General features: G+C 39.7%; 1 protein-coding gene across 4 annotated transcripts in view; it reads left to right on the top strand.

Moving 5' to 3' along the window:
* Window positions 1–21649, top strand: part of CASK (calcium/calmodulin dependent serine protein kinase) — a 541831-nt gene that overhangs the window by 233631 nt on the left and 286551 nt on the right. For all 4 annotated transcript variants that reach the window (XM_030202350.1, XM_030202349.1, XM_030202348.1 and 1 more), the window contains exon 7: window positions 16443–16618. In XM_030202350.1, the coding sequence (XP_030058210.1) occupies window positions 16443–16618 (176 nt within the window). The remainder of the gene's footprint in view (window positions 1–16442; window positions 16619–21649) is intronic.

Genomic DNA, 21649 nt, shown 5'->3' with positions numbered 1-21649 from the left:
TTGACTGGATAAATGCTACATCAGGAAGCACTAGGGAGATAAAATTCCTGGATGTAATAAATGACTGCTTCTTGAACTGACAAGAGGGGGAGCTATTTTAGATTTAATCCTTAGTGGAATGCAGGGCATAGTATGAGAGGTAACAATGTTGGGTCTGCTGGGAAATAGTGATCATAACATGATCAAATTTGAGCTGATATCTGGTGATCAAATTTGAGCTGATATCTGGAGTGAAGTCACTAAGGGTGACTATGATAAATTGAGGAACATGGTTAATAAGAAGCTAAAAGAATTGGCTGCAAAAGTTAGGACATAAAGTACTTAGACTTACAGAGTTCCATAGGTTACTATTGAGCTCATTTTCGAAAGAGAAGGATGTCCATCTTTCAACATAAATCGTGCCCCTAGTCCTAATATTTTTCCATTCCACTCATTATTTTATAGACTTCCATCATATCTCCCCTGTACCCTGTTCCCCCACCCACCCAGTATTATCCATCACCAAATTTAATGTTAGATTGAAGTCTCCCCCTGCTTTCCCCTTCCCTTCACAAAAAGTCTCAGTTGCTTTCCATAATTCCTCAAAAAAAGACCACCTTGATCTGTGTTGAGGACATGTATTAATGTGTACAATGAGCTATAAATTAATTAAAACTTAAACATGTTGTACCTCCCATAACAGTCATATTTCACACTCTGTACTTCACAGTGTAAATTATGAGCTCTAAGTATTCCTACACCATTAGCTTTCTTCCCTGCTTATTAAATGCTAATAATGTCCTTGGGAATCCCTTGTGACTTTATAACCTTTCAGAAACAACAACAGCAAAGGTGAGAAAATAGTCCCAAAGCAAGTGGTGTGTTGCGGAAACTTTATTGGTAGGTGACAAAGACTTGGCATAAATCGTGTTTTGGCCAGATTGCTCGCTTACACTAGTATCAGCATTTCAGTGAGATTTCTGATGCAGGCCTTGTGGCCGAAACACGGTTCGTGTTGAGTCTGTCACCTACCAATAAAGCTACCGCATCATACCACTAGCTTTGGTACTATTTTGTCGTCTTTGCTGCTGGTGTTTTTGTTTGCTAGTTGCAAAGGTTTGTTGTTTTTTTTTTTGTGTCTGTTAATAACTTCTACCCACCGTCAAGAAGTGGGTCTTGTATGAAACCAATAGCTGCTTGTATCCATAACATTTCTCTAAAACAACATTTTCTCTTGTGAGGAGTTCAAACCCGTAATAATAAAAGACACTAATTGAAGATTACTTCCCACAGACATTGTTGGTATCTGTAATCTTATTTTCCCCATTATCACCCTTTCACTCATATCCTACGCCCCCCCCCCCCCCCCCCCTCTGCATAATCATTCCAAATCGACCACGCTCACCTACACAACAATCCCCTAACCTTCTCATAATTCTACATGGCATTTCCCTTCCAATCCTCCTAAGTTCATACTGATTCCTATCCTCCAATCCTCTCTTCAGTCATCAAGCCCAAATGTCTGACCTGTGTAATGGAAGTGATCATCCCTACAAGCCCCCCCCCCCCCCTCACCTTTACTATGAGGTCCCAGTACAAAAAAGGAACAGCAATCAACAAGAGCACAGTTCTTCTCTGTGCTCTTTCAACCAACAAGAACACAATCAGAACAAATGGAGAAAAGAAATCTGTATGTGCAGTCCTCAGAGTTTGATATTATGGGCTCTCCAGTACCCTTTATTTCTGCAATGGGTATAACGTTTATCAGCTTAATTTGTGCTGAGTCAGTTTCTCAGTCAGCCATGCCATTCAATCCAGGTGTTCTGCCAATTCTGGAGAGCCTCCTGGCCCTCTCAGCAGATGAGAGCTATTTCAAGTGGGCCATCACTTCAATTTGTCTTTTGGTGAGGCAGCAAACTTACAACCAAAGAAGTAGAAGATAGAGCAAATAACAGCCCTGCTGATAGTGCCATAGAATCAATCTATGCACCCTTTTATTTATAGTGACTAGGAGGCAAAATGGAATACCCATCTGTACCAAATGATGTTCTCCTTCAAGCACTATATAATTTCTCGAAACTCTCGCCACTTCTGTGGGGTAATTGTCAAAAGATGTGAAAAGGTTTCCACTTGAGCACTCTCCCAGTCTATATTTCCAACTCGTGCTGCTTGCAAATTTATTTTTCTTTACTGGGAATCTCAAAATACAAGCGAGAATATCCTGCAGCTTATTCGCCTGCTTCAGTTCCAACACTGTGCACACTTTCTATCTCAATATTTGTTAGCAAATCCTGATAACCCACGGTTTCTAAAAATAAAAATAAAAAAAATTTCAGATCTTCTAAAACAAGATCACAAGGTTGTCCTCCTGTGGTGATTAGGAACACCCTGCACCCATAAGTTATTACGCCGTGAGAGGTTTTCATAGCCATAAGGCTTCATTAAAAGCTCCTCTTTATCAGTTGCAAGATCCTGGTGGCATTTTTGCAACCCTACTAGCTGTTCATGATCAAGTAACATCTCAGTGTCGTGAATGCTCTAACCCATGTTAGCGGAACGGGTTTCAGAGAAACTAGTGTGAAGCTCAGTTTTCACTCCTAATATTGACGTTTTTACCTTCTCAACCCATTTTTGGCCTGATTGAGAGCCAAAGAATCCTCTCCCATAGAGATGCTAACCAAACTAGAATGCAGTTCCAACTGGGTCTCTTAACATAGTAACCTAGTAGATGACGGCAGAGAAAGACCTGTACGATCCATCCAGTCTGCCCAACAAGATAAACTCATATGTGCTACTTTATGTGTATACCTGACCTTGATTTGCATCTGCCATTTTCAGGGCACAGACTGTAGAAGTCTGCCCAGCACTAGCCCCGCCTCCCACCACCGGCTCTGCCACCCAATCTCCGCTAAGCTTCTGAGGATCCATTCCTTCTGAACAGGATTCCTTTATGTTTATCTCACGTATTTTTGAGCTCCGTTACCCTTTTCATCTCCACCACCTCCCGCGGGCATCAGCCACCATTTCGGTCCTTCATGGTTCACTGGTTCAACTGCAGTACATGCATATGTCCAAATGTTGGTACCATGTTTCTTCATTATCATATGCAGTAAAGCAGCTTATCTCAACCAATTTGTGAGTAGTAAACAGAAGGATGAGGCATTGCACTCTAATTTCTACTTTTGACACAAGGCAGAGAGGAGCATCAGCATCGATTATCTTAATTCCTCTCCACCTAACTTATTTTTGAGCATAAGTGAACTTGCTTTCTTCTACAATTGCAGCACAGAATTGCCCCATACTCTATAACGCAGTTCCTGATAGGCTTTGTTTAATGTAAGACTATCTCTATCTTTTCTCACGTCTTTAATGGAAGAAGCAATTAACTAGCTAGTCTCACACTCAGTGACTGACAGATGCTGCACATACTGTAGCAGAACTTGCTTATCCACTCCTACTCTAGCTGAGACCATTTTCATGCATCTTTTCTGACTTCATATGCAATTTTCCATGTTACCCTTATTTTATATCTAATTTTATCTGTCTATATGTTCAGCTTATACCCTATGCTGTCTATTAAGATGTACTGTACCATAATGAGTCCAGTTATTTAAATATTTTAGCCTAATGGCTAGTGCAGCCGCCTGAGAATGAGGGGAACCAGGTTTGATTCACACTGCAGCTCTTTGTGACTCAGGGCAAGTCACTTAACTCTACTATTACTTATCATTTCTATAGCTCTACAAGGCATACGCAGTGCTGTACATCATACACAAAAAAAGACAGTCCCTGCTCAAAGAGCTTACAATCTATATAAGACAGGTAAAACAAACAGAACAATTAAGGGTAAGGGAATAAAGAGGTGAGGATAAAAGGACAGGGCAAGTGAGTAGTGGTTAGGAGTCAAAAGCAGTGGTAAAGAGGTGGGCTTTAAGTTTGGACTTGAAAACGGCCAAAGACGGGGCTAGACGTACATGCTCGGGAAGTCTGTTCCAGGCGTGAGGTGCAGCAAGATAAAAGGAACAAAGTCTGTGGAATTAGCAGTAGAGGAGAAGGGGACAGATAAGAGAGATTTATCTACAGAACGGAGTAGAACTCTCCATTACCCCAGGTACAAAATAAGTTTCTGCATATAATATAAGTAGAGGAGTGTGGTAGCCGTGTTAGTCCACTCTTGAGGTTATCAATAGAAATCAAACAGGGGACAGAGACAGACACCTTAAAAGCCTGAGTGCATCCTTCAAACAGAAAGGCTACAACCCCAAAATAATCTCCAAGAATATTGCCTCCTCCCTCAAAACACCCAGGGAGAATCTGCTACAGTACAAGGAGAAAAAATCCACAGACAGAATTCCCCTTGTAGTGACATACAATCCAGAGCTGGAAAAACTGAGGAAAATCATAAGAGATCTACAACCTATACTCCAGGAGGATGAATTACTGAAAGAGATATTCCCATCCCCACCAGTACTGGCCTTCCGACAACCACCCAACTTAAAACACAAGCTAATCAGAAGTAAACTTCCATCACAGACTGAAAAGGAACAGAAGGGCACACGTCCCTGTAATTTATCCAGTTGCAAACTATGCCAAAATATTTCACAGGACCCCACAGTTACCCACAAAGGAAAGATATTCAACATAAAAGGATCTTTCATTTGCTCATCTTCCAATGTGGTATATATCATTCAGTGTAAAAAATGTAACGAAGGATGCTATATTGGAGAAACAGGCCAGATGCTTAAGACAAGATTCAATTTACATAGACATCACATGAACAATACAGCCAGTAGGGCCCCCACCAGTGATTTCACAGTGAGAATACTGAAAGGTAACTTTAAAACCATACAAGAACATAAGACCTTTGAAGTCAGAATGATTGAATATTTTAACACCCAACAGAAAGGACTTAACAAGGATCTGGGGTTCCTAGCCCATTATAAACCATAAAGCTGTATGTCTCTGTTGATCACCCTCCCCTCACCTATCCACACCCATCCTGTTAGAATATCAATGATATGCTTTGATGTCCCCATGCATACCTCCGACCCACCCCATCCTCCCACCCTCTCAGACTGTCATAGTAATGCTTGAATGTTTTCACTTATATACACTGTCAGCTAGCACATTTGCTTATTTCCGATCTGACGAAGAAGGGCAACCTTCGAAAGCTAATCAAGAAATGTATTAAGTTATGTCCAATAAAAAAGGTATCATCTTATTTTCTTTTCCATGTTTTATTTTGTTTATATATTATATGCAATAGAAATCAAACTGCTTTGATTGTAACCACAGAAAGGCGATATCTGACATGCCATCTCCTTTCCCTTTCTACTGTAATTGTTGCCTATCTCTAGCTTATTCTTGCTGTACATCACACTGAGTGAATTTCTTCAAAAAGGCTCATAAATACTGTGCTAGCATTTAACTTTCAGTTGCAGACTATGATAAAATGAGAATAGTGGTTAGAAAAAAATCTAAAAGTAGCAGCTCAAATATTAAGAGTTTATTTTATGCTTACTGTGGAAATTGCTGAGAATCTATAATTATATTAACTGAAATTAAATGAAAATCAGGTATGGATTTTAAAAATATTATCTTGGAAGCCAAGCGCAGATGTATTCCATGCAGAATGAACAGTCAGATGTTGAAATGTTAACAGAAATTAGGGAAGCTACAAAATTGGCAACACTATATCATAATGCATGACTTTAGTTGCCCTGATATTGACTGGATAAATGTCATGTCATGAAATGCTGGGACATAAAATTTCTAGATGAAATCAATTGTTCATGGAGCAGCTAGATCAGGATCCAACAAGAGGGGGATCTGTTTTAGATATAGTCCATAGTACAATTTGATATGAGAAGTAACAGTGTTGGTTCCACTTGGCAACAATAATCATAATATGATCAAATTTGAGTTAATAACTGGAGTGAAAACAACAAGGAAATCTGTATCGGTATTTAACTTTCAAAAAGGCAGCTATGATAAAATGAGGAAAATGTTTTCAAATAAAGCTACCAGATGCAACTTCAATGGTTAGGAGTTTAAATCAGGTGTGGACGTTGTTTAAAAATACCATCCTGGAATCCCAGACATAGACATTTAACAATACATGCTGGAGGCCCAGACCAGTTGTATTTCACATACAAAGAAAGGTCGAAGAAAGGCCAAACAGCTGGCGTGGTTAAAAGGTGAAGTAAGAGCTATTCTAGCCAAGAGCGTCCTTCAAAAAATGCAAAAGGATGCACATGAAGAAAACAGGAAGCAGCATAAGCACTGGCAAGTTAGATATGAAGGCTAAAAGACATTTTGAAAAGGTTGCCTTAAGGCAAAAACTTATAGTGAAAATGTTTTCAGGTACATTAGAAGCAGAAAGCCTGTGAGGGTGTCAGTGCAACTATTAGATCATCAAGGAATAAACAGGACACTCAGGGAACACAGAATCATAGTGGAGAGGCTAAATGAATTCTTTGCATCAGTCTTCACAGAGGAAACTGTAAGGGTACTAGTAATTGTATTTAAGGCTGATGATATGGAGGAACGAAAACAATCTTGGTGAACCTGGAAGTAGTAGTAAGCCAAATCAACAAGTTAAGAGCAGTTAATCGCTTGGACCAGATGGTATACATCCCAAAGTACTGAAATAACTAAAGAATGAAATTGCACATCTATTAATAGTAATCTGTAACCTGTCATTAAAATCGTCCATGGAAGGTGGCCAATGTGTGCTAGTTTTTAAAAAGGGTTCCAGGGTGATCAGGGAAATTACAGACTTTAAGCCTGCTATCATTGCCAGACAAAATGGTGGAAATTATTATAAAGAACAAAATGTTTGAATATATAGACAAACATGGTTTAATGGGACAGAGACCACATAGATTCAGCCAAGGGAATTCTTGCCTCACCAATCTGCTATTAACTGGCTATGTTTACGCTGGCTCTGTGCATCTGGAAATTCAGTACTGGAGCCAGACGTAGCCCAGCACTGAACTTCCAGGTATAACGCCAACAGCAGTCAGCAAAATGCTGATTGCCACTGGCTGAATATCGGGCCCATGGTCTTTAAAGGGAAATCAACTCTCAGGAGGACTCAAAGGGTGTGGTAGAATTATTGTCTGGTCCTTTTACAGTTAATACTAGAAACTTCAGCTTGTGAAGCACAGTTCTAACTCAGCTAAAGGGCCTCATCGGAAGCTTTGACATGACAGCTTAAAGAAAAGCTTCAACAAGGACTTTTGCTGGAACATCACGCTCCGGGTACTGTGAGAGGAGTCAGATGCTACCCTGTGATGTCATCAACATGGACCATTAAAGAAATCCGACTCCTGAGGCAGGTCACTGGGCTATTATCCACTTATATTCTTTCTTGTGAGACCACTGCATCTTCTTTTTCCGCTGAGTGGCTGACATCGAAACTTCTATTTTTTTTTTTTTCACATTTTGCTGGAGCATCACACTCCCGGTACTGTGGGAGGAGTCAGGCGCTATCCCTGTGATGTCAACAACAGGGGCCATTAAAAGAAACCAGGAGTTGGCCTGGTTTCCTTTAATGGCCATTGCCATTTTAGTGAGATTGATTTTCTACTAATTGGGTTTGTGCCAGGAACTTGTGACCTGGATTGGCCACTGCTGGAAGCAGGATACTGGGTTAGATGGACCATTGGTCTGACCCATTATGGCTATTATGTTCTTATGATTTTTAATGGGACTTTTTATGGACTGAATCACGACCTATTAATATGGAGATATGGTTTAAGGTTTTTTTTTTTTTTTTTTTGGGGGGGGGGGGGGGGTTAGAGATTCATATTGTTTTTTAATGTCCGAATTGAATTAGTGGGAAAAAATGGTTGATAAGTATTTTTACCTTTTGTTTGACTGTTGAACTGATTGGTGGGTATGATTTGACTAATACTTGGTCACCTTCAATGATCCCTGTAGTTTCCTTCTCTCAGCGGTGTCTCAAGGACAGGGTTGCTGCCAAGAGGAGGACAGGCAATTTGATTATCAATCATACTCTTCAAGTATTCCTTGTATTATTAGTCATAGACATTTTTTTTAAACTAGGAGGACTGAATGCTAGAGAACTTGATTCCAATCTCACTTGAAGTAATTGAAACAGATTCAGATGATTAGTACAATGCTGCTATTTCAATACTCATTCCGTATGCAACAAAGCCTTAGTAATGAGAGATTTAATAGGCGATACTCAAGCTGGACTTTCTTTTTTAGTTGAAACCTGGATTCCTGATTTAAATTCACCTATTGTATTGGACTTTTGCCCTGTTGGGTATAAGATGATTCACTGCCTTCATAGGGAGAAAAGAGGAGGGGGGTTTGGCTCTAATTTATAAAGATTTTTATTCAATTAAGTTACTTGATTAACTGATAGAGCCTAATTTGGAATTAATGATAATGTCAAATTTTAGATACAGTACCTATGAGAAATCTTGGGATAATTTTAGTATATAGGCCTCCAAGTAACTGGTCACTAGTTTGCTAAAAATTGTTTGATGATGATCTACATTATGCAACAAATTTTTCCAATTTAATAATATTAGGAGACCTAAATATACATTTAGAATATGTAAGTGAGGTATTAACTTTACAATATATACCGTTTTTAGATTCTTTGAATTTTGTATTAGGCTCAATTGTTACAACACACAGGGTCATCCATTAGCTTTTGTTGCTTAATCTGTCTGGGTTGCAAGCATGCTGTTTAGGTGATCAGGTTATGTAGTCAGATCATTATCTATTAGACTTTTATATCAAGGTTCCTAAATTATTGAAGAATCAAAATCAGGTAGATAAAAAAAATTATTGGGGCGTGGTAAGGTTGATTCTTATCAGTTTTGGCAAGGTGATAAGAGAAAATCTTAATTTAGAAGTTGCTACTTCTAGGTCTAGGATACAAGGATATACTAGGATATAATGTCTTTTGCTTTAATACAACCATGTACTTCACCACCATGTAACCCAAACCCTCTATAAACCAAATGTATATTTTCTATTTCCTATTTCCAATATCCACGATGAATTGTAAACCACATTGAGCCTGCAAAGAGGTGGGATACAAATGCAATAAATAATAATAAAAGATTGGAATGTGTCAATTACAAAAGTTTTAAAGGATGTGCCTCCCTTGATAGAAAGACAAAGGCTCCACCTTAACCAGGGTGGGACCGGGCTGCTGGCATCAGCATTTGTAAAGGAGATAGAGCAGCTTTTAAACTAGATCCTGGGGGAAGGCTGACAGTCATTCAAAAACGCATGGTTCAGAACAAGGTATCTTTCAAAGATGTCGCCAAAACAGGGAAGATAGTGTATCTCCATTTTGAGGTTGCAATAGAGACCATATAGACCAGGTGTCTTTAAATAAAAAGCAGACAAAAGATTGCAAATTAACACTGTCAACTGCTGAGCAAGATGTAAATAGGAGCAACAAACTTAGAAATGTCTATATGCGAATGCCAAAAGCCTAAGAAATAAGATGGGAGAGTTAGAATATATTGTACTAAATAAAAAATTAGATATAATAGGCTTTTCTGAGACCTGGTGGAAGGAGGATAACCAGTGGGACACTGTCATAATGGGGTACAAATTATATCGTAGTGATAGGGTGGATCAAATTCATGGAAGGGTAGCATTATATGTAAGGAGAGACTTGAATCAAATAGATTGAAAATTCTGCAGGAAAAAAAACACATCTGAGAATCCCTATGGATTGAAATTCCATGTATAAAGTGGAAAAGAATAGTGATAGGCGTGTACTACCGTCCACCTGGCCAGGATGAACAGACAGATGTAGAAATGTAATCAGAAATTAGGGAGGCTAACAAACTGGGGAGCATAATAATGGTGATTTCAATTACCCTGGTATTGATTGGGTTAATGTAACATTAGGGCACGCTAGGGAGGTAAAATGTTTTGACAAAATCAATGACTGCTTTATGAAGCAGCTGATATAGGAGCCAACAAGAGGAGGAAACATTCTGGACATAGTCCTTAGTTGAGCGCATGATCTGGTGCAGGACATAATGGTGCTGGGGCCACTTGATAACAGTGATCTTGATATCGGCTTTGGAGTAAGTACACACAGGAAATCCAATATGTTAGCATTTAATTTTCGTAAAGGAGATTATGATAAAATGAGAAGAACAGTGGAAAAAAAAACTTTGAGGAGCAGCTGCAAAGGTCAAACATTTATATCAGGTATGGATGCTGTTCAAAAATACCATCCTGGAAGTCCAAGCCAAATATATTCCATGTATTAAAAAAGGAGGAAGGAAGACCAAACAGCCAGCATGGTTAAAAATTGAGGTGAAGGAAACTATTAGAGCTAAAAGAAAATCCTTTAGAAAATGGAATAAGGATCTGACTGAAAATAAGAGGAAGCAGCATAAGGAATGGCAAGTCAAATACAAAGCACTGATAAGGAAAGCAAAGAAGGACTTTGAAAAAAAGATTGTGTTGGAGGAAAAGCACATAGTAACATTTTTTTTTTTTTTTGTATATTAGAAGCAAAAAGCTGGCAAAAGAATCAGTTGGACTGCGGTGGTAGGAAAAATAATGGAGTAGCTGCTGAAAGAAAGGATAGTTAACTTTCTAGAAGCCAATGGGTTATAGGACCTGGGGCAACATGGATTTACCAAAGGAAAATCCTGCCAAATGAATCTTATTGACTTCTTTGACTGGGTGACCAAAGAACTGGATGAAGGGCGTGCGCTAGATGTGATCTACTTGGATTTCAGCAAAGCATTTGTATGGTCCCCCACAGAAGACTTGTGAATAAGCTGAAAGGACTGAACTTAGGACCAAAAGTGGTGAACTGGATAGGAAACTGGTTGACCGACAGGTGGCAGAGGGTGTTGGTAAATGGAATCCACTCGGAGGAAAAGACAGTGAGCAGTGGAGTTCCTTAGGGGTCTGTGCTGAGGCCTATTCTGTTTAACATATTTGTGAGAGGTATTGCTGAAGGTTTGGAAGGAAAGGTGTGCCTTTTTGCGGATGACACAAAGGTAGCCAGCAGAGTGGATACCCTTGAGGGAGTAGAAACAATGAGAAGATATCTCCAAAAGTTAGAAGAGTAGTCGAGGGTCTGGCACTTAAGAAGTGCAGACTGATGCACTTGGGTTGCAGAAACCCAAAAGAGAGATACCGAATAGGAGGGGAGAGATTAGTAAGCTTGACTCAGGAGAGAGACCTTGGTGTTGGTGACAGAGGATATGAAAGTGAAGAAACAATGTGAAAAGGCGATGGCTGTGGCCAGAATGATCCTAGGCTGCATAGAGAGGGGCATAACCAGCAGAAGAAAGGAGGTGTTGATACCCCTCTACAAGTCGTTGGTAAGGCCCTACTTGGAGTATTGTGTTCAGTTTTGGAGGTCGTATCTTGCTAAAGATGTAAAAAGACTGGAAGCGGTGCAAAGAAAAGCAACAAAAATGGTATGGGATTTGTGTTGCAAACCGTACGAGGAGAGACTTGCTGACCTGAACATGATGTATACCTTGGAGGAAAGGAGAAACAGGGGTGATATGATACAGACGTTCAAATATTTGAAAACTATTAATCCGCAAGTGAACCTTTTCCGGAGACGGGAAGGCAGTAGAACTAGGGGGCATGACTTGAGGTTGAAGGGGGGCAAGGTTCCACGTTAGGAGTCACCTACCAGGAAAGCGATCTAGGCAACGTCATTGATGTTACTTTGAATCCCTCTGCCCAGTATGGGTGGCAGCTAAGGAAGTAAATAGAATGTTAGGTATTATTAGTAAAGAAATGGTAAATAAATATTAGGACGATATAATGCCTTTGTATTACTCATAATGCTACCGCACATCGAATATTGTGTGTAATTCTGGTCACCGCATTTCAAAAAAGATATAGTGGAATTAGAAAAGGTACAGAGAAGGGCAACGAAAATGATAATGGGGATGGGACGACTTCCTTATCAGGAAAGGCTAAAACGGCTAGGGCTCTTCAGCTTGGAGAAAAGATGACTAAAGGGAGATATGATAGAGGTCTATAAAATGGGTGGAGTGAATCACTTGTTTACTCTTTCCAAACATACTAGGACTAGTGGGCACACAATGAAGCTTCAAAGTAGTAAATTTAAAACGAATCGGAGAAAATTTTTCTTCACTCAACATGTAATTAAGTTCTGGAATTCGTTACCAGAGAATGTAGTAAAATCAGTTAGCGAGATTTTAAAAAGGTTTGGATAGTTTCCTAAAACAAAACTCCATAAGCCATTATTAAAATGAACTTGGGGAAAATCCACTGTTTATTTCTAGGATAAATTGCATAATATGTATTTTCCTGTTTTGGGATTTTGCCAGGTACTTACTTGTATCCTGGATTGGCCACTGTTGGAAACAGGATGTTGGGCTTGATGGACCTTCGGTAATACTTATGTTCTCCTTGGTTCATTGTGGAATTATTGACTCTTAAAAGAGCTTGCAGAAAGTTGGAGAAGTGGAGAAAATATGATCAATCTTTTATGGATTGGAAGAAACAAATTGAACAATACAAGTTAGTGACTAATATGGCAAAAAGATTGTATTTTTGAGGACAAAGTAAAACAGGTAATTCAATAAAAAATTCTTAATATTTTTCTGCCTTGACTAATTTAGAATCAGTATCCTCATTACCAAATTCTCTGCAATCTTCAGCCAATAATTTGGCTACTGTTTTTTTTTTTCAGTCCAAGGTAGATAAGATACGACAAACTGTCAGTCCACATATACCAACGATATTGCCTGTCTGAGGTGTTGTCAAGGCCATAGGTACTGGGAGGTATTTTCACTAATCTAGTGGGTTTCCAGGATGCTACAAAGACTGTCCCGTAAATCTTGTCACTTAGATATATGTCCATCTTTTCTGTTTAAGCAATTACCAAGTGACATTTCCCATTGGCTTAATTTCATTAATACAACATTACATCCTACGTTGATATAATACCTACTCTAATTTCTAAAACAATAGAATTAGATCTTATTAGGGTAGAAAATTATTTTCTAGTAGCCAGCATTTCCTGGCAATCTAAACTTTTAGAATTTGCAGTTTCTCAGCAGCTCTCAGATTGCATATTCTCTAAGGATTGTTTGAGTTTTACGGAACATGGTTTCCGCCCATTTCATAGCATAGAGACATTACTGTTGATATTAACATTAGAGATCAGACAAATCTTATTCCGTGGTAAACAAACCATGTTTCAGATTCACATATCTGTGACTTTTGATGCCATTGATCACTATCAAATGTTACGTAAACTTAGTGCTTTGGGCATGGAAGATAATGTTCTGAAACAGTTTTCAGAAATTTTGAAGAAAAGGAGATATCTTACTAAGGGTCAAAATTCAGTTTCTGCAACATGGGAGGCTGGACCTTAAGTAATAAATCGAAGCTGAATTTCCAAAAAACTAAGATACTGTGGTTTAGAAATCAAGGTATTGAACTATCTACCTCTTTGATTTTGTCTACTGATAAAGTTCTGAAGGTGGAAACAGAATCTAGGGTGTTGGGGTTTTTTTTTCGTGATTCCTCTTTAACCTGTGAACCACACATTAATCAACTTTGGCAGGCAACAGTCTTTAAAATGAGGCAGTTATGTTTAGTAAGGTCTTTCTATGACCAGCTGTTAGTTCAAATGCTTATACTACTACTACTTAACATTTCTAAAGCGCTACTAGGGTTACGCAGCGCTGTACAATTTAACATAGAGGGACAGTCCCTGCTCAAAGAGCTTACAATCTAATAGATAAGAGTGAGACAAATATAGGACAATCAAGCCATTGTGACATCACTGATGAGGTTGGCTCTTAGGCATTGGTGGAATGAAGCATTATGACATCACAATCTCAGCTCTGGTTAAATCACTGCTATATGTAATACTACTACTTAACATTTCTAGAGCGCTACTAGGGTTACGCAGCGCTGTACAATTTAACATAGAGGGACAGTCCCTGCTCAAAGAGCTTACAATCTAATAGAGAAGTGGACGATCAGTCTGATAGGGGCAGTCAAAATGGGGCCGTCTGGATTTGCTGAACGGTAGGAGTTAGGTGCCGAACGCAGCATTGAAGAGGTGGGTTTTAAGCAAAGACTTGAAGATGGGCAGGGAGGGGGCTCTACTGCCTCATTAGACTGTTGCAATGTCCTGTTTTGTGGCTTGCTTTCTAAAAATCTTTTAAAAAATTGCAGTTGATACAGATCACAGTGGTAAGACTAATTTTTAAACTTAACAGATATAGCAGTATTACACTATACTTTTGGCTCCCTGTTAATGAGAGAATTAAGTTTAAAGTAGTTTAATTTTTCAGATTTTATATGGGTCCACTTCAGTCAACATAGCATTGCTAAGACTGCTGAGTAGGCTTGGGAAGCACTTATGTAAGGTGGTTGTGTGACTACTTTTAGGGGTTCAATTTGCTTTTTACCCCTACTAGTTTTTTGTACTCCTGACGCAGCCTGAGGGCGAAACGTGGCCACGTCAGGCAACTTGTAATAAACCACTTGTTCTGTTACCCTCCTGTTCCATTTTTTTTTGTCTTTTTTGATCTGCTTTTTTTCTTCTGGTTTTCACTCATAATTGGACATTCTCTGCGTCTTCGAGATCAATGAGTTTATCATGGGCAGACTAGATGGACCGTGCAGGTCTTTTTCTGCCGTCATCTACTATGTTACTATGTTACTATGTAATTCATTTTTGCCCACCTTTTTATAAAAATGCCAGGTTTTTGAAATAGTAAATTCCATATTTTCAGCATTGGGAATATCATTGTGGAATGCTCTTCCTTCTTATTTTAGGACTGGATATAACTATGCTACTTTTAGGAAGAAGGTGAAAACCTTTTTATTTCCTATAATTAGTAGTATTTTTTATGTTTGTGATTTGAACTAAATTTGTACTTCATCATGTACTTTTTACACCTCATTGAGCTCCGAAGTGCCTCAGAATTTGTGGTCTTAATGGGACAGTTCTGGCTGCCAGTTTTATAAAGGCACATAGAGATGCTTATATTGTCTTTTTAAAATAGATGCCGTTTTGAAACTTTAGTAGATGCCTATTATAAAATTATCCCCTTTATGTGTACATTCAGCCAAAAGACAGTAAACCTCTTAAGACCCAAAGGGAAGCTGCATGGTAGTCAGTATGTCCTGGACAGCTGCTAATGGAACTGGCGATCTGAGCAGTTTTTTGCCCATTAAACATTTACTCCTGCCAAAATTCTGCACAAAAGCATAAAAAATTTGCAAATTCTGCACACAAAATTTGTAAAGTCTGCAAGTTGTCATAATTTAACCAATATTTATTTATTTATTTATAGCATTTATATCCCACACTTTCCCACCCATGGGCAGGCTCAATGTGGCTTACATTAGTTCAAAAAGGCTAACATCAGTGTAAAAAGGCTTACATCAATCTAGTAACAAACAATCAGATACATTAAGGGTGAAGTAGTTGGTGAGAAAAGACAGCCCCTCCCCCCCCCATACAAAGATACCATCTATATTTTCTCAGCCCTCTCCCAGCACCCATAGTATCCATATTTTTTTCCAGCTGCCTCCCTGCACTCACATATAGCATCCTCCTTTTCAGCCCCCTCTCACACACACACCTACACACAAAAAACACTTTTTTTTTTTAAACAACCCCACCCTCCACCCACAGCATTCACCTTTTTATAGCTCCCTCTCTGCCTGCACCCACAGGAGCTGCATGGGAGTGCCTCTTCGGAGCAGGAAAGAACCCCACTCTTTCCAGCCCTGGGCCTTTGCCGCCAAGGAGGTTAGAGGTGCTGCAACTTTTTTCAAATGGCTGCCAAGACTTCCTGCAGCAGACTCACAAGATTACCACTTGAAGTTTTGGTGTCCATTTTGAAAAAGTGGTGGTTCGAGCCAGACAGTGGCAGCAGTGGGCAGGAACGAGTAGGACTCTTTGCTGCCCCCAAACAGGCTACTAGACCACCAAGGTGTACTCAAGTAGGTCTGGAAGGGTGGCAGGGGAGCCAGCCAGCCTGCTTGCTTTTGCCGCAGGCTGGGAAGGGCCCACTAAGGTTTGGGGGGGCAGCGGGGAGGCTATCCTTCCAACCTCGGAGTGCAGATTCTGTGCAAAAATGTGGAATTCTGCACAAATTCTGCGCTCCACAGTCGCACAGAATTCTGGCAGGAGTAAACATTTCAATGAACTATTTTACAAGAATCATGAATTTTATCTGATTTACTGCCTTGCCACAAATCCTAAAACTATTATACTGAATATCGATTGACAGTCCCAAGAGGAGTTTGTAATATCATTTTCCTTATGATAAATCAAGAGACTCTGTAAGTAATCTGATTGGTCTGTTACACCTTGTTTGCTTTGTGACTTTGAATATTTACTTTGTTGTTTTCTCAAGTGTTTGTTTTCAGAGAAGTGACTAGTCACTGAAATGTTTTTTTCTTGTATTCCCATATAGGTCGTGTAGGTACACCACATTTTATGGCCCCAGAAGTAGTAAAGAGAGAACCATATGGGAAGCCAGTAGATGTTTGGGGCTGTGGAGTGATCCTTTTTATCTTGCTGAGTGGTTGTTTGCCTTTTTATGGAACCAAGGAAAGATTATTTGAAGGCATTATTAAAGGAAAATATAAGGTAAATGTGATTGTTTTTTTCCTTCCGCTGTAAAGCAGCTACAGTGAAGATGATGGAAGGTGTTTTCTTCATGGTGACTGTTTCCTTATCGGATATTTCATGCCACCTAGAGAACTCAATGTCTCACCTTTTTCACTGCTGTACTTTCAAATGTAACAGAAGTCAGATTCATTTTTTTCAGTCTGCATTTGATCTCTATAGGACTGCAGCACCATAAGTCTTCATGCATAATTACTAGGGATTTTCACTTTTAAATTCCTTCCACCTAGTGATAGGCCTTGGCCAGGGACCATAGACTGTTGTTCTGTCTGTACGCTGGTTTACTTTCACCCAGAATCTGGCCACTGGTTATCATCATTGTGCAATGGCTGAAACACCTCCCAAGGGGCAGTGATGCTTCTTCTGCAGAATCAGTGGCTGACTCAAGAAGCTGAAGCCAGGCTTGGGAATCAAACCAGGGTCCCTACGTGGCAGTGCTAAGCTACATGGTCAGCCTTAACAGTCAAATTTTTGAATCTATATTGTGAATTTTTTATTGCAGTTTTCAAAATAATATCAAAAATCCTCCTCATTTAGAAAGCGAAGTATATCGCATTAAAAGCATATAGGTAACTTTATTTTTACATGCTGTAAGTGTTGACTGACTGATAAAGGTCATTTGCCTCCCTGTTTTCTTAAGTGTGTTTTGGCACAATGGAACATTGAATAGGACTCAAATGTCGAAAACTCCTCAGAACAATCTAGGGAAAACAGGACGGTGCAGAAAAATTGCAAAAAGTGAAGCAATAAAAACAATGTGGCATGTAATCAAACAATTAAAACAATGGACGACCCAGTCCTGCGTTGTTTTAAGAACCGGGTCTTCCATTATTTTAATAAATAAATAAATGATAACACCCCACATTAATAAACTAATGGAAATGCTTTTAAAGCAGAGATCGTTAGGTTTCTAGAATCGAATGAACTGTAGGACCCAAAGCAACATGGTTTTCACTAGAGGCAGGTCTTGTCAGACAAATCTGATTGATTTTCTTCAACTTGGTGACCAAACAGTTGGACATGGGAGGGGCACTAGACGTGGTGTACTTGGATTTTACTAAAGCCTTTGGCATGGTTCCAAAAAGGCGACTGATAAATAAATTGAGTGCCCTTTCTATGGGCCCTAAAGTGACTGGGTTAAAAACTGGTTAAATGGAAAGAGACAGAGGATAGTGGTAAATGGAGGTTGCTCCGAGGAAAGGGATGCTATCAGTGGTGTACTGCAGGGATCAGTCCTTGGGCCGACTCTTTTTAACATCTTTGTGAGTGATATTGCGGAAGTACTGTCTGGTAAGTTTTGTCTCTTTGCGGATGATACCAAACTCTGTAATAGGGTGGATTCCCCAGAGGGTGTGGATAGCATGAGAGATCTAGCAAAGCTTGAAGGATGGTCCAGAAATTGGCAACTAAGATTTAATTCTAAAAAATGCAGGGACATGCACTTGGGCCACAAAAATCCAAGGGAACGGTATAGTATAGGGGGTGAAGAAGTACTGTGTACGAGAAGAGTGGGACTTGGGGGTTATCGTAACTGATGATCTTAAGGTGGCCAAACTGGTAGAAAAGTCGATGGTCAAAGCCAGAATGATGCTCTGGTGCATAAGGAGAGGAATGGCCAGAAGGAAAAATGAGGTGTAGTGCCCTTTTATAAGTCTCTGATGAGGCCCCATATAGATTACTGTATGCAATTCTGGGGACCATACCTACAAAAAGATATAAACAGGATTGGAGTCAGTCCAGAGGGTGGCTACAAAGTTGGTCACTGTTGTAAAGAGTACAGGGATAGACTTATAGACCTCAATATGTATATTCTGGAAGAAAGGTGGGAAAGAGGGGACATTAATGTTCAGGAGGTGAGCCTCTTTCAAATGAAGAAAAACTCTGGAATGAGAGGGTATAGGATGAAGTTAAGAGGTTATAGGCTCAGGCGTAATCTAAGGAAATACTTTTTCACTGAAAGGGTGGTGGATGCGTGGCATCGCTTCCCAGTGGAGGTGGTGGAAACAAGAACGATGTGTGAATTTAAGAAAGTGTGGGACAAGCACATGGGATCTCTTAGGGAAAGAGGGAGATAGTGGTCTCTGAGGACGGGCAGACTGGATGGGCCATTTGGCCCTTATCTGTTGTCATGTTTCTATTTTTATTATTATTATTGCTTCACCTTTTGGTGTTTTTCTTCACTGCCTGTTTGCCATACTTTTCCTTTTCATGCCTTTGAGGAATAAAAGTTTCAGGATGGATGTGGTTCAGAAGGGAAAGGGAATGGGACTTGATATACTGCCTTTCTGTGGTTTTTGCAACTACAAGTCACTTAACCCTCTATTGCCCCAGGTACAAATAAGTACCTGTATACAATATGTAAGCCACATTGAGCCTGCCATGAGTGGGAAAGCGCGGGGTACAAATGTAACAAAAACAAAACATTCAAAGCGGTTTACATAGTATATACAGGTACTTACCGCTCCCCAGTACCTCTCCACTCTTGTCTCTCCCTACGCCCCCCCCCCCCCCCTCGGATACTCCGCTCTGTAGATAAATCTCTCTTGTCTGTTCCCTTCTCCTCTACTGCTAATTCCAGACTCCGTTCCTTTTATCTCGCTGCACCTCACGCCTGGAATAGACTTCCCGAGCCTGTACGTCTAGCCCCATCTTTCGCCGTTTTCAAGTCCAGGCTTAAAAGCCCACCTCTTTGACACTGCTTTTGACTCCTAACCCTCTAATCACTTGCCCTGTACCCCACCTCTTTAATCCCCTACCTCTTAGTTGTTCTGTCTGTTTACCTCTTATTTAGATTGTAAGCTCTTTGAGCAGGGACTGTTTTTTTTGTGTATGGTGTACAGCGCTGCGTATGCCTTGTAGCGCTACAGAAGTGATAAGTAGTAGCAGTAAATGACTTTCCCAGAGTCACAAGGAGCTGCAGTGGAAATTGAACCCAGTTCCCCAGGATCAAAGTCCGCTGCACTAACTACTTGGCTTCTTGTCAGACTGATCTAATTCTCGTAGTCTTATTGTTAGATTATTTCCCTAAGAAAATTAGAACTTCAAATCCATGTAATCCATTTGTCTGCATTAGCTTATTCACATCACATGAGCCAGGTGTCTGTGAGACAGAGTTAAGAATGAGGTTATGTTTATTTGCCAGTAGACACTTTCAGGTTATACATGGATATTCAGTAGCACAAAATAAAGGGCATCACTGAAAAACAGGTATGATTTGAAAATGCATAGATTAGACATTTCAGATTATATGTTGACCACATGTGATATGCATGACTCCTTCATGCACATAAATATGACCATGTTACCCCCCTCCTTAAACAACACCATTGGTTTGTTGTGTTCAGCATAATATTTTTCTTGCCCATAAGGTTTTGCATAACAGGCATTCCTTCTTATCTTGCTTCCTTTATTATGCCTTATATTCCTGCACATATATTGCAGTCTCTAGTTGGTCATCGTTTGACTACTCCAGCTGATCAGTGTACCGGTTTGGAATCAACTCATCTTTCTGCCTTTTTTCCCAACACTCTGGAATTCCATGCCCTCAGAAATCCATTCAGAACAATCTTATAGTAAGTTTAGGCCTTTGTTGAAAGCTTTTCTCATCATGCAGGCTTTTTCTGAGGGGCCTGGGACCTGACGAGACTGGCAGATCATTTATTATTTGAAAGTAAATTTTTTTGTCTCCTTTCCCATCAGAATTGTAGTTCCTTTCTTGTTTCTTGTGCTTGCTTTTAGAATTTTGTAAGCCAGTTTGATATTATTTTGAAAGGCGGTATATCAAGTTTTTAATAAACATGGTTGAATATTGATTTCAGTATTCCACTGGCTCACCCTTTCTTGCATGTTTATTAGCATCCTTAAAAGAATAACAGATTAATAAACCATGTACTGCCATTTCCCTTTCCTGGGGCTACACTTTTAAGTAAAATTTCATTTTGCTACCTTTATCCTGACAATAATTTGGATGAATGTAAATATTTTTTATGCTGTGAATGGCAAAGCTGCCTATTCATTATGGCAGTGGTTCCCAAACCTGGTCCTGGAGGCACCCCAGCCAGTCAGGTTTTCAGGATATCCACAATGAATATTCATGATAGAGATTTGCCTGCAGTGGAGGCAGTGCATACAAATGTCTTCATGAATATTCATTGTGGATAGCCTGAAAACCTGACTGGCTGGGGTGCCTCCAGGACCAGGTTTGGGAACCACTGCATTCCTGCTGACGTGACCTGGGAAAAGTCACTTAACCTTGTACTGCCTCAGGTAGAAACTTAGATTCTTAAGCTCTTTGGGGAAAGGAAAATACCAACTGAACCTGACTGTAACTCACTTTGAGCTACTACTAAAAAGACGTGAGCTAAACCCGAAATCCCTTCTCTTAATTTTTCAGACCTTTGTAGATTTCTGTCCTCCCTCCTCCCCCCTCCCCTCCAAGACCTCACCACCTGCACTTCCACCTCCAGCCTATTTCCAAGCTCTGTTCACTGTTCTGCATTCTGACTTCTCTATGGAAACCAAGGGGACTTCAGCTACATTTATTAAGCAACTACCTAAATATGAATTTCCCAAAACGCCAATTGCAGTTCCATACCTACAAGAAATTCATTTATAAGAATATTTGTACATGTCCTGGTTTCCTGCCATGTTTATCAACATATCATTAAGCATTAACTCTGTTTAGAATGAAATTTGTAGGCTGTTTTATTTTTAGCAGTTAACTTCCGTTTGCTACTTTGTTCTGGTACTGAATTGATGGGCTGTTCTTCGTGATCTGTCCCTGAAATTCATGCTTAGCATCATTATTAACAGCATGGCAGATGTGCAAACTTTGGAACACACCAACCTTTTAATAGACTTCATTACACTATTCGCTAGATATTGTTTAACTGCAAGTCTTGCTGCCATAAATCCTTATCAGAATTTCAGTGTCAATATAAATCTTCCTCTACTTTCTTAGGAGCATTATCTGAAAACTATGATATTGGGTGC

The sequence above is a fragment of the Microcaecilia unicolor genome, chromosome 4, assembly GCF_901765095.1.
Source record: "Microcaecilia unicolor chromosome 4, aMicUni1.1, whole genome shotgun sequence".
Classification (NCBI taxonomy): Eukaryota; Metazoa; Chordata; class Amphibia; order Gymnophiona; family Siphonopidae; genus Microcaecilia; species Microcaecilia unicolor.
This window is presented reverse-complemented; position numbering and strand designations above follow the sequence as displayed.